Source organism: Glandiceps talaboti, chromosome 23, assembly GCF_964340395.1.
Source record: "Glandiceps talaboti chromosome 23, keGlaTala1.1, whole genome shotgun sequence".
Taxonomy (NCBI): domain Eukaryota; kingdom Metazoa; phylum Hemichordata; class Enteropneusta; family Spengelidae; genus Glandiceps; species Glandiceps talaboti.
The window spans coordinates 2528566-2543703 of record NC_135571.1 but is presented as its reverse complement, the minus strand read 5'-3'; the positions used below and the strand labels follow the sequence as shown (position 1 = coordinate 2543703).

At 36.2% G+C, this 15138-nt stretch overlaps 1 protein-coding gene across 1 annotated transcript; it reads right to left on the bottom strand.

The window, feature by feature from the left end:
* Positions 1-4890: 4890 nt before the first annotated feature.
* Positions 4891-7041, bottom strand: LOC144453137 (galactosylceramide sulfotransferase-like). The gene is made up of 2 exons (XM_078144416.1): positions 6929-7041; positions 4891-6166 (listed from the first exon to the last, which is right to left on the bottom strand). Exons 1-2 carry the CDS (start codon positions 7039-7041, stop codon positions 4891-4893), a joined length of 1389 nt encoding a protein of 462 aa, XP_078000542.1.
* Positions 7042-15138: the final 8097 nt, after the last annotated feature.

Below are 15138 nucleotides of genomic sequence, written 5' to 3'. Positions count from 1 at the left end.
TGATTCATTATGTTGCTATGTATGATGTGTTCCAGTTGTTTACAAGCAATACAAGTGAGTGATGCAGGTCTATAATTACTTTGAAAAGATCTGTCTCCTTTTTTAAAAAAATTGGTCAAACATTTGCATTCAACCAGTCTTTGGGTAGATTTCCCGTTGATAATGATTTCTGGTAATTTTTTTGTAATATTGGTGCAACACTTGTGACACACTCTTTAAGTATTCTTGCAGGTATGTTATCATGTCCTGATGCTTTGTTGACTTTCAAATTATTAAGTAATTTTTCCAGTCCTGTAGTTGTAATTGTGATATCTGGCATTCTTGGGATCTTGCTGTTTCCTAGGTTTGGGATAGAAGTGAGATCTTCGTTGGTAAAGATGGAACAAAATAGCTTATTGATAACTTCTGCCATTTCCCTTGCATTAGTTGCTATGCGGCCCATACTGGACAATAAAGAAACACCAAACGACATCTCTGCGGATTGCTTTGATGTAGTTCCAGAATGGCTTGGTGTTATCTGTTTGGACACTTTGACAGATGCTATTTACATGCATATTCTTGTCGCGGTTTTCTCACCTGTCTGTCATTTTGTCTTCTTAGTTCTTTGAACTTGTCCCATAACATAAAGTTCACAGTCTTGCGTGCTTTGCCATACAGCTTGCGTTTTTGCCTAATATTTCTTTTTGGGGTAGTATTTATCCATGGTACATTGGTTTAGATGAACTTATTTTTGAAGGTATATTGTCGTTCATTGTTGTATAAATGGTGTCTGGGAACTGATTCCAGGGCCCACGACAAGTGAGCTAGACCATCATGCAATGCGATTTGTATGCTCGCAGATACCTTCAGAGGAGGCCATCTTAAATCTCATATCTTCACTATACTACTACATGCAATGCTTTAAAGCCTAGCAGAGGGTAGTCTATCAGCTAGCCCTCGGATGTTCTTCCGATAAAATACGACACACAACCGAACAACGCTATCGAGGATGGAATATCGGGCAAGCCCTCACATGCGTACTTCGTTCGCTTATAGTTATAGCATCGAAAGAAAGCCCGAACGTCTAGCAGCAAGACTAAGCAGAGGGCGGAAGTTCACCATCCTCATTCAAAACAAGTTATTTCTAGAAATCGAAATTCTGTTATTTTTAGTACTTTTTGAATTTTTTTCCTACGGCATATATATCGTATACCACAGTAATATTAATGAAATGACATTTTTGGTCAAATTTAGGTGTTTTTTCGATTCTCTTAATTCATAAACTTATGATGTTGTCGGAAAAGCCACTACATGTGACAATCAGCTGAAATGTAAACAAACTACGTTTGCACATTTGTATTCGTGCATTTATTGTCATTTTTAGACTAATTTTCCTGAAAATTCACAATTTTTGGGATTTTTGTCACATTTTAAAGTTGTCTGTCTCTACGTTTTTCAAAATCCATGAACGAAGAATTGTAGTACGTGTGAATACGAATCGAATGATATACTGGGTGCTTAGGCACCTAGTGAATTCCTCGACGAAGATAGGATTTGAACGTAGTCATTGCAGTCATATAGAATTTTCGAAAATGTTATGTCACCATGTATGACAACCATGGACAGCAGGTTCGTAAATCGTCAACAGGTATGTTCTATACAAAGCATTTATCCCCAAAAATCGGTGAATGACGTGATGTTACAAACCAAGGCTTTCGAGAGAAAATAAATTCGTAACCGTGAAAAAATGTTTCTGTAGTTTTATTAATTGTAAATGTGAGACAGTGAGCAGCAGGGTCGTAAATCTTTACCTGTATTTTCTATGGACAATCGGTGCCGCGGCGGTGCACCTGGACGGTGTAACGCGTATCATGCTAGGCACAACATTAGTCAAGTTACGTGTACACTGTATGCTTTTAATGACAATATTTTATGAGAAATTATTGAAGGAAATTTTGAAAGCAACCAAGTCATCGCGTATTTGTTCAAATCATCGCCTACTACATGTACTAAGGTCAAGGCATGCACGAAATCGGTCCCAGCCTCGGTGCGGCTAGCTGGAGTGGAAACATTGGTACATGGTGAGCTGTCCTGTCCTGTCATAAAAATGAAGCAAGTGAAAGAGCTTACACTGGCCGACTTACCATTTTTTTTTTAAATCTAAATAGAAATTTGTCTGGGATCCTGTCCCAGAGTATCAGTGTTGCAGCCAGCCTTTTGAAAGAGTGGGACATGGTGTCCCGAGACTTTCATTTTTCTGGGTCATCATAAATTTTGGGGGGACATTATAAAAAAAAGCGCCAATGGGGTTTTAGCGCAACTGTACAGGTTTTAAAAATATTTACCCACATGCTGATCCATGCTAGATATTTGCTGAATGATTATGCAGTTGCCTGTCCAACCTTGTTGTTATCTATGCAATACAAAGTATATGTGATCATTTGGCTAGTGCTATAGGTGTGGTCATGTTTTTTACCAGTGAACTCAATATAATCACTCGCTATCGCTCGTGCATATATTTCGTTCACTGGTCAAAACCTCTTGGCATACCATCCCCAGGGGGTGGTTTATTGCTTAATTTTGCACTATGTAAATCACTGAACTCAGCTTTGAACTATTCTAAACTCTGAGACGTCATCAAATACTAACCTTACCTTACTGTGCTGAATAGACGAGAGCTAACGCAGTCAAAGCTCATAGGCAGGCTAGTTGTACGGGCCATTGAACTCTTTCCGAGCCAAGGTCATACGAATCACGTGACTAGAAAGTGAAAAGCTCTTTGTTTGCAGCTATCAAGAAAAAACTCAAACCAGACAATCAATCTTTCACATGGGGACCCCTAAGGTGAAGGGCAAATGAGGTCACTTGAGAAGCTTCTCAGGTCTCTCTCTCTCTCTTAGTCCATGGGCCAGAGGGGGTTACCATGCACCCCCCCCCCCCCCACAAACCTCCAACATAGGTATTTTTTTGTTCATTGGAGTCTACTGAATGAGAAACAAAATGTTAACAGTGAAAATGTTGGGATGCACTACCTGTTTGGCCTCGATTTCAAATTACATGTGCGTCACAGAATGGCGTCGAAAGGTTGATGGTAGTGGTAATACATTGTCTTCCATACGACACATGCAAGCACGGACTGTATTATCCAATATATTTGGAAAGCTTAGAAAATTTCCTTTCTAATGATATAATGTTTGCCATACATATGCCAAGAAATAAAAATTTTGGAGGCTTTAAGTTGCCGATTTTTGAAAAATCGAAATGTTTTCCGCAAAATTACATAAAAATTTTCCATTCTTTTTTTAAATAACATGATCTGATACCCATAAAGGGTTTTTGTTTATTCATTTGAATGAGCTGAACAAGAAAAAGTAGGTTAACATTGAATATTTGTGGGTTATTAATGATTTTCCCCCATTGAAACCAATATAAGCTATTATTTTGAAATACCGACGGTAGGGGGTAGGGGTAAATTATCTTCTTCTGTTCTTTTTATTCGGCATCTTAGGAGCATACTAAGACATTTTTCTGGTTGCTAGAGCATATATCTTTACAGAAAATATACTTTATCTTAATAAATAGATTGTAATGTTGATTTTCATGCTAAAAATATCAGATTGCAGGAAAATATCCAAAAATTGTAGAAAGTGAACAGGTTAGCGGTAAGTATGTGCTTAGTACACAACACCTACATATGTAATCAATACAGTAGTATGATTTTGCAGTTGCTAGAATATGTTTAATAAAAAATTAAATGTGTTTAATTTGAATACCTAGCACATTATGCAAAAATTAATGCCAAAAATAACTGGAGACTTTAAATCACTGATTTAAAAAATCAATAATTTTTCCGCAAAATGACATATAAACTTTCCATTCTTTTTTTTACATAACATGATCTGATACACATAAGTGGTGGGTATTTTATTCAGTTGAATTAGCTGAATAAGAAAAAGTAGGTTCATATTATATATTTTGATGGTTATTAATGATTTCCCCCTTTAAAACCAATACTATACACTATTATTTTGAAATACCGAAAGTAGGGGGTAGGGGTAAACTATCGTCTTCTGTGCTTTTTATTTAGCATCTTAGGAGCATACTAATACATTTTTCTGATTGCTAGAACATATGTCTTTACAGGAAATATACTTTATTTGAATAATTGAGTTGTAATGTTGGCATTCATACCAAAGATATCATATATAAGGAAAATATCGTAAGATTGCTGAAGGTAAATGGGGTAGGGGTAAGATGTCTTCCTATGTGCTTAGTAGACAACACCTACTGGATTTCAACTAAATGTGCAAATTTTCATTAAGTTCTGTTTAATCGATGCTGTTTCGATCGATAGATTGCTTGTTTTTAATTTCATCAAAAGTTTGGTTATCTTTTTAAAAAGTTTTCTCTCACCTTGTTTTGTCATTTGTTACTTTGGTGTATCCTAGCATTCAGTCAACATTTAAGTATTATTGAAAATTTGTGCTGAATTAGAGAAGCAAACCACTCTACGTCCTAGGGTTAATAATGGCAGCACCCTTTGTTTCTTTACGGTTTTCTTTTCGTCTGTTAAATAGTGTACAAGTACCCCCACCATGTGAATCACAAACATACAAGTACATTTTTGTTGTTCAATAAATTGCAAAAAGCTATAGAACATGTTAAATGTCTGATATTGTTCGTATAATAACAAACATTTAATACGTGTTTCAATAGTTTCCAGGCAGGAACTTTGTATATGTTGTTTCACATTGTTTTTCCAGGTAGAAAAAGATGACAGGGATGATTAGCTATATGCATGCACAAGATGGTCGAGTATACTTGTGTCTTCGTGTTTTTGTTTTTGTTTTCCTTTGTTTTCCATTTTATAGGAACTCTTTCTTTACATAATTAACTGCCATTGGCAATCAGTCACTGTACATCGGTATTCGTAGATGGGCCCACAAGAAACTTGGTTGGATACCGCTTTCGACCAGTGTAGACTTTCTGTAGCATATTCTCAAAATTATAAACTCGAAGGAAAGCGAGTTCACACTGTACTGGCGCGTTTTTTCTCATAACCAGAGCATCTTCACGATCTTTACGAAGTTCCGTTTTGGTTGAATCAACACATTCGTTATAAAACTTATTTTGTAGTTCACGAAATTTCTTCAGATCTTTGTCTAAATCTGGACCATATTCTTTCACTCTCTGCCAAAACGTTTTATTAAAATGTTTATACAGTTGTACGTCAGCATTATTCCACTTAGAGATACGTTCAGCCAGAGTCTTTGATACATTGTAACGTCTGGTAGAATTTCGAAAACCTTTAGGAATATACAAAATATCTTCAAAATCCCAACACAACATTTTTTTCATCAGAAGTAGAGATTCTTCGTAGTATTCGGTCAACAAAACCAAATTTAATTCGTCATCCAATTTCTGTATTGTTCTATCAATCATTCTCGTACTATTGTCATATTTGTGGTTGAATCCCAAAGTGAACATCATGCCATTTCTTAGTTGGTTTCTTATCATAGTGTCTCGGTCGAGTCTCCTTAAGTATGAGTCTGGATTCGTCATGAAGAGTTCAAGAGGATTCTGATTCTGATTCCTTGTGCGTGCGAGATTCAGTGATCCTGGAACATCATAGTATCCGAAAGTAGACTCGAACTTGCTTACTGGTTCTCGAATAATCGTTATGTACTTAGCATCAGGTACAACCCTTTCAAGTTCAGCTCGATTATATACGAAATGCATGGCTAAGATATTAAAGACGCTACCATTTTTGCTTGGAGTTTTCTGGAATAACATGTCCCGTGAGAAGTATTTAACATCTCTAAATTTCCGATGTCTAATTGGCATGGCAAAAGTTAATTGGTGTCTTAGACCATATGCCTGTATGATAGTATTTGTAGTGGTACTTGCTGTCTTGTGGGTTTTAATAAATACAATTTGCGTAGAAGGCTTACAAGATGGTGAATCTGTAACTACTTTTGATATTACTGTTGTGTTAGTTAGCAAAACCTCTCGTTCGGTTTCGTTTAGCAAAACCTCTCGTTGAAGTTCTTCGTCGTTTCGTTTTCTGACATTTGACAGTGTCACATTAAACAGGATGCCTCCTTGGTCTATTTTCGTCACATTTAAGTCTTGGCTATGAGTTTGCGACATCTCCATTTCTGTCATATTTAGTTTTGAAATGGCTTGTCTGAAATGAAAGCAAAGATTTAAAATAATTATTCGTTTTAATCACGTGATAGGAATGAATCGATATACCCCTACTTCTACTTCTGAACATCCAAAAGCATTATTATCACACAGGCGTAACGTTGGTGGCGTCCTTTATATAGCCAGAAAACGAACAGGTGAACAAATAGACGGAAATCTATGAAACTGTATACTGGAATTTGTTATACAACTATACATTTTAGTCTGAAAAATCCGAAATATTCGGTCGTTTCACTATACGAAAAGTCATATTTGACCTTGTCTTTCCACTGGGGTAAATCTTTAGCAGAGGATGTGTAAATGTGGTGAGTATGAGACGAAGCGACACCTTGATTTAATTTACCTCCGGTGATCTCTCCCCTGGGGGTTGTAGGTAGTCAAAAGTGTCACCGTCTCGTACTACCCCTTGACAAAGATAGTAGTTAGGTGGGTCACAGACTCACAGGTAGGGTAAAGGGTGGGTAAAGGTGGGTAAATTTGACTTGTCGTATAGTGTTTTTTTCGCTATTTTCAGGTTCCAAGATGCATTGCGCGAGAGGACGTCGCTTATTCTGTTAAATTTAGACTTGATAATTTTTTTTCTTGGTAGCATTTAAATGCTTATGCTTGTAATTTGAATCCGTCGGGGTACACCTGGCCTGTACGTACACAACCGAGTACCCCACTGCAACCTTTACAAGATAATTTTTTGACTTAGTACTAACACTACCAAGAATTCTATACTTTGAATAACGATACTTGCCTTGCAACCAGAATCTTCATATCTAACTTTCCTGTTAGAAAGAACCCGTATAACATAATACAGAATATTGCCATAATCAGTATGATAGCCATCATCTTCTTGTTTAACGCCATCCCTACCAATGGTAATTGTCTTCAGATCTGTCATTTGCATAGAAAATATCAAGATGAGTGCATCTATCTATGGTTTTCTATCAAAGAAAGTACACACAGTTACGATTAAGAATCGGGGGGGGGGGGGTGAGATGGGATGGAGAATGCGAAAGGATATGCTCCTGACTTGACTGAATATAAAATCAATGTTATAATAGTTGGCATGTGTAAATTTATCATTCTTGCATTGTTTGGCACTTAATCTGGGTTTAATGAACTGAGTTTAGAAATGTTTGAAAATTCTCTGAGTATCTACATTTTAAAAATGGTATAGGAACTAGACTGTGATTGGAGGTATAAATGGTAATGATACTGTATAGGAACTAGACTATGTGAGTGGCGGTGTAAATGGTAACGATACTGTATAGGAACTAGACTGTGAGTGGAGGTGTAAATGGTAACGTTACTGTATAGGAACTAGACTATGTGAGTGGCGGTGTTAATGGTAACGATACTGTATAGGAACTATACTATGTGAGTGGAGGTGCAAACGGTAACAATACTGTATAGGAACTAGATTATATTGAAAACATGAGATTGTGATATAAGGTGCATAAATTGTTAAGTTAGAATACAACAGCATCAAGTGTGTGTCATTTTTTGGCGAAGAAAGGAATATGCATTCACAATAAAATCAAACAAAGGGGGTTGCTTTTTAACCAGCTTTCCACGTGCTGCCATTCTACAAGACGAGTTTGAACTCAACCCAATAATAAAAAATAAAAAAACGTTTTACATTGATCCAAGATAAATCTGTAACTTGACTAACAACTTAATAACCAAACTACTTACATAACACTTTACTCAAGGATTATCCCTTTCCTTTGTATCGTTCGTGAGAAAAAATGTCACGTGATCGCTGATGCTAATGTCTGGTGTATGATTCAAGGTTGCAGGCCGCTATACATGTACACTTAGTACAGTTCGTGCAAATGAAACCTTATAGTATTTCCTAGATTGTCTTTCCCTTGTCTATAGGCCAATGTGTGAAATTAAGGTCCTGGTCAAAAGGACCAACAGAGATTTAAGCTGCTGGTCCTGATGGAAAACTGTTGGTCCTTCACACGTCGTCTTTGAGCGTAGATACACGTAATTATTTTATCGCCAACACGCAATACATAGTGATTCTCACTAATACATCATAATGTACTGATGATACTAGTATTGTACATGTTATTATGAGTGCAAGTTCATATTCATCAAAAAACAATTAGATATGCACAAAATCAAAGTTTCAATATACAACGTACATGACGGTATGTAGAAACTGCATCGATTCGAAATTTGCGATGGACGTATGAACGTAATATTGTCAACAGTCCTGGGTTGACAGTAAATCTTTGAGGAAGAATATCGTAAAATTGAGTGAGTCTCAACGCATCAATCGCGGTTAGACTTTGTTTTTTGCACGGTCGACAAACTAACACTACAACTTCAACTTACAAGCTCACGCTTGGCGGCCATGGTAGGGCAAAGCATGGAAGTAGAAGTAGGGTTCTACTTCCATGGGCAAAGAAATGCAGTTGAACTTCCGGGTTGCGGAAGTGCAGGTTTGACTTTTATACAGTAGCGTAGTCTGTGGGGGGGGGGGGACAGCTACCCCCTGAGATTTTGGGAAAAAAGAAAGAAAAAATCAACTTTTTGAATACATAGCGATGTTATTAAAATCGTTATGTGACGATTCCTAGCATGCGTGATTTAAATTGATGGTTATTGACTGTACACTGACTCCTCGCTAATATGTATCTTATAGTGCAGGGGCATATGGGTTTTCGTGTGAAATGCATGTTAATTTTATGAAACATATATGGTTATGTTCATTATAGGACCACATATAAAAAAATACATGTTGGCAATTTTTATCTTCAAAATTAGTTTGAGGGGGCTAAAATAAAATTTGGCCCCAAGACCCTATTCTTAACAATTGGTTAGGCAATGAAAACCCATGAATCCATGATTATAGTCAACTTCCATTGATATGGCCTTAGCAACAGCCAACAATGCCAGTATATTTTGCAAAGATAACAACATTTTGGGTTAGTCAGGCAAAAAAAAATATCAAAACATGTATGCAAATATGCCTATCAACAAGACCATGTCCATAGCAACAGTCAGAACATTATGTATATTGTAAAGATAACAGTAATTGGTAGGTATATGTAAGGGCAGTCTGAATTCTGTTTCTCATGACCCAAACGACCCTAAATGTCTTCAATGAGATGAATTTTTTTTAAATTGACGCCCTCTATGGCAGGGTTAGGAAACCCATGAGTGCATATCTGAATGAAAATTATTGTTTATCGCTGAAATTTGGGCAAATTCAATAAAAGAAACAGTTCAAATGTTCCTTCTGACTTTACTTGTCATTCAGAATATTAAAATATGATTATGAATTGAAAGTATCACCAACAAGTACTCATAAACTTACTATTTTTAAAAACAATTATTTTTAATTGTTAACAGACTCACAGACCAATCATTTTAAAGGTTTTACAATGGCAAACATAGAATTAAGGGCAGTATGTGGATAAACATGCAAAAATGGACAATGTTTTCCAAAGCTACGTTTTATTTATTGATGTAGTAACTAATGGATATGCAATATCATTTGTGGTAGCGCAGAATTTTTCTTTCGACAAGGCGTGAAGGAACAGCAATCTAAAGTTTGGCCTTTACTGAAGGCATTCAGTTTACACCTGGTATAAACATATTTTTGATCAATAGCGTAGCATCAATTGAATCGTTACTATACAAAGTTATGTATTCGACTGAATAGACCCAATCATTTGTATTCAAAACTATTGTCTAGTCTCTCACGGCATTATGTTGTATGCATTGTCTACGTTTCTACCAGTATAGCTATTTGGTTGGCGTAACATGTCAAGTGAAAGGAACAACATGAATAGACGTGTTCTCCGCTGTTACATTTGATTACGTTATTTCATCGAAATTCTAAAATAAAACAGAATAAAGGACAATGTAGTACAAAATAAAGATGATAAATTCAGTATCTGAAGAATATCTTTTATAATATTTCAAAGGAACAATATGAATATATGCATATTTAGTTTAGTTATTCAGCGTGAAGGTACTCTTACATTCGATTACGCAACGAAATTCCTCTTGGTCAGTCATGAATAAAGGTTGAAAGTAACAGCAGAGACACATTCTAATGTACCACCCAACCCCAACCACCAACCCACCAGAAAATAGCATCTTTAATCAAATTTTATTGCATTGTTAGCTATCATTCCACGTGTTTTAGTACTCAAAGAAAATCTGACATTCAAATCCTCAACGTAAACAACATGGAAAATACCCTTCTACATCTTTTGGTAATTCTCATACACAAATAACCTTCATTGCTGGGAATAAGTAGTCACATGCCAACTTGATGACTAAGTCTATCTCATTTTGACACCATTGCAAAGTGGAAATTAATAAGCACTCATGCCTTTAACAACGATTCATTTACTTTTTAATGTTATATTTCTACAGAAAGTAGATGGAGAACTACATACAGAACAAATAACAAAAACGTTCTAAAGTAGCTGCCATATTGACTTTTTTCATTGCTCTAGACAGTATCTCAATTGGTCAAAAGTGGGGGTAAAACATTCTAAAGGTTTCTAAAGGTGTTTTACTGAGTGATGTTTCTTTTCTATCTAATATTTGCAAGACGTCCAATTTATGTAACTTGTATGCTAATATTGAGAGGTAAAATTTCAAATTTTGCGTAGACCTAAACTTGGACTCTATATCCTGTGTAGAATGTACCTGTCCAGGATTCAATACTACATGTGTAGATACGTATTAAAACCAGATGCCAGATCTGAAAAGGAATATTTTTAACGTGTGTATGTACACTTGATAACAAGTCACATCAATACGCCGAAATTGGTCAAAAGGACATATCATTTGGCAAGGGTAGTTCTATACAATAAATGAATGCCTTTATTGTAGTCACAATAACCCTTTCTGGCAAACTGTTCCAAATGTCTACGACATATTGACTGGAAAAAATATTTACGTATAGCCAATCTGGATTAAAATAATTACTAAGTAATTACAATGATTTAATTGGTGTAGTAATAACAATAACCCTTTCTGGTAAACATCCAAATGTTTACAACATGTCGACTGAAAAAATATTTTGGTATATCCAATCTGGATCTGTCTTTAAATCATTTCAATCTATATCCTCTTGTTGTCGAAGTAGATACTTTGAAAAATACAACTGGATCATGGCGAATATGTAAATGGAAAAGTTTATACACTTCAAGCAAATCAGCTCTAATTCATCTAGTTTCTAAAGTTGTCAGTTTCAATATGCGTAACTGTCCTCATAATTCAAGCCACCAAGCTGCGGAATCATCCTGGTGAACCGACGCTGCACTTTTTCCAAAAATGCAATATCCCTATTCGTATATATGTGGGGAAGACACTGGGGAAGCATAGTCAAGGTGTGGACTTACTAGTGCTTTAAAAGATGAAAACCAACCAGAGTATTCATAGTAACTGAAATAATTCATGGTTGGCGTACATTTTTGAAAGAATAGCAATCAGCAACATCAAACAATACAGGAAATCAAATACACTGGAAGCATCATACATAATATGCAAATGATATGCAAATAAAGAAACCATAATTTATAATATTGTGATTAAAATGCAAAATTATACAACTGTCTACAAGTTTATAGTCTACAGGATGCCCATTAGTACATTTATACAGATATAAAGCAATCGTACAGTTCACATATTTTAATTTGCCATCAATATACAGACAAATCATGATTTTACATCATTTATGAAATTGCTGCAAAAATTACCCTTAATATTGAAATAAAAATTGCCAACATATATTTTTTAATTGCTCAGATGATGGGGAACACAATGAGATACGTTGGCAAAAATTAACCTGAATTTCACACGAAACCCCAAAATCTGCCATATGCCCCCGCACTATTATATCTCTATTGTACGCTGGCTTAACTTTGAATAAAAATGTGTCCAGTTAAAAATTGTAACTTTTTGCAGCAAATTAAAAAGTCTTTGTACGGGAAAGTACAAAAGAAGTGCGCACATGCACTGTGCATTTTCCGCGAGTAACAGTCGTCTTGAAAGTCTCCTTCATTTGAAGATGGCAAGTCGCAATTATAATGTCAGCGAGTGAAACTCAAAAAACTGAAGACGGAAAAAGTCGTTCAACGTGAGGTCGCCTGTTATGCTGTATGCAGTGACTCCGAAGATGCGCTCGATCTCATTTACATCTTGTTCCTTATATTAAAAATTTGATACTGATAAAACGGCAGATTTCTTTTTGGAATATTTGGTGGCCCTGAAAAACTATTAAACTAGGTACGCAGTTTAAGATCCACTCTTTGAAGATCCACTTTCAATAATTGTGTTCGACGTTGTCTTTGGTTAAAATGTTGTTTGATATAATCATCTCATTGCACACTGACACCAGCGTTATTCCACAATTCATGTGTTGAAGCGACAACATGCTATGGAAAGAATGGCCCTGAATTTGTAAACAGAGCTGTACCTTCGACATCAAAACCCAATCTTCAATTTCCATTATAATGATAATGACAAGGAGAATTCACTGAGTTCACCTTGGGTTCCGACATAAACGAGGCCATAACAGTCTTGGGAGTTGGATAAAGAAAATGATTATATTGTTGTGTTACTTATTTGAGAAAGCACCATCCATTTTTTAACTTTGAATGTGACATCTTTTCAGCAACTACTTTCAAATACAACATTAGGGCAGAAAAAAAATTTTCCTCAAAATTTTAATGAAACAAAATGTTTTTAGGTGACTTCTAAATCAGTCAAATCAAACTATATATTAATGCAAGATAAACTTTAGTTTTTAATTTGTTTTTATGGACAATGTTCGAATTCGACTGACGAATCCTGCGACTTCAATCTAATACGATCAATGCACTGCACCGTTCACCAGCCAGACGAAAATGGTCGACATGTTTGTTGACAAGCTGAGAAATGATGTGGAACTTGTGAGACAGTCCGAATAAATAGATGTGAAATCCGACGTTTCGAATAAAAATTCTTCTCAAAGGTATTTTAGGCAAGCCATATTAGGTAAACATCTGAATATATCTGAAACACTTAGTTGACTACCCGACTGTACGAATGCCATAGAAGGCATCGAATGAATAACAATGAAAAAGGTAAGCGTGAAACTGATTTGCACAGGAAAGAAAATCTTTTTGTTTCGTGATTTTTTTCACAATGAAGACTACGCGTAAATGATCGCAGTTTGGGGTCATGAATAACGGACAATAGGTGTTTAATTTTTATTGTCTACAACCAAAAGTACATGAATATGCGTCGAGACATGAATATTCACCGTGGCCGTAGTACATAGTAACTACTGGTAGCTACTCGTCACTACTCGTTAGGACGCGTAATTTCGATGATTTTGATTTCGCCCCTTAAATGGTGAACATAGATTCGTTTAGTTTCTGAAGCGATACCTCTGCTGTCCGGGAGGTTGATTTCTGTTCCGTGTGTGTTCAACTGCGACGTTATGGCCCTCTGATTGGCCGTGAGTGATTAAATTAGAATGTCTAAAATTGTCGGTACTAAGTACAAAGCGGCCCTTAGAATTGTTGGGAAAAGATGACTTACACGACGCATCGCAACATTCAGTCATATTTCTGCAGCTTGTATACGTTAGTTGTACGTTGATAACATGTCTATTGCCACAGGACAAGTTGTATGCCTTTGGTGTCATAAAAAGCTCCCTACTGCTACATTCCATCACTAGACAAAAGAGCGGTCCCTCTCTATTGTCTATGATTCCATAGAGCTATTGATCACACGGACAAGCAGTGCTCAGAAACTCTTGGTCCTGGCTGAAAACTGTTGGTCTCGGACCAACGGACCAGCGTTTAATTTCGCACACTGCTATAGGCTAAATAAGAACAATTTGACTAGAATCCCCCTTCCCACCTTTATGGTACGTATGGAGCGTTTATTGATGTAGTAACAAGATTCGTGTGACATTGTCCTTAGTAAAAACAATCAGCAATTACGATACGTGTCCCTGTGAACCAAACCACAGCCTCAACACAAGTTTGAACTCAACCCATCACGAATAAAAAAACACATATGAATTAAAGCAACATGGTTTAAAGTGATAAAAAGCTACTTACACAGCTCACAGACACTGTAACACTACTGTCTATGCCCTCTACTGTCAATATCTGTGTTGAAATCAAGCCTTCCTGCAGTGGATCGACGCCTTCAGTCCGCTGAACGAGTAGAGAGAAGTCGTTAATTACGTTATGTTATTCAATATAGCGACCATAAGGGAGCCCTCATTATTTACAGGGGGTGGAGGAATCGGGGGTGGGGGTCACTTTTCACAAACCTGTTCTATGGGGAGGGTCATATTTTGCATTACAATATTTGGGGGAGGGTCACATTTTACAATCCGTAGTTTTGTGACCAAATTCAATTGTCAATTTGTTTTGTGTGTTTTGAGATGTAAACGCGAGATGAGCACTCAACGTGTACTTTACATACCAAAATACAAAAATAAAAGTACACATCACATATTGTAAGAAATTAAATTGTTTAATAAAATGATGCATTTTGTTGAGTGTACCATCTTACCATATCACCCACACTGTCCGTGAATGTTTTTGTTAAAATATGATGGTGATGGTAACAGTGATGGTGATGGTAACAGTGATGATGATGATGATGATGATAATAATGATGATGATGGTGATGATGATGGTGATGATGACAGTGTTATCAGGGAACTGTTACGAGTGACCAGAGTATGCACAACATTGAAAGCACGTTTTAGATTCTAACTAGATTGTGTATGATTGTAAGAGAAAGGTCACTAGCCAATTTTTTAATGTTTGTTACGCTTTACAACCATTGCAGGAGTTATATAGAAACGCCTTTGATCAGAACGTCGTTTTATTAGTGTTACAATATGACAAACTTTCACAGACACAGACAAACTGATAAAAGAGTCGCGTGAACCACAGACAAGTACATGTGCATGAA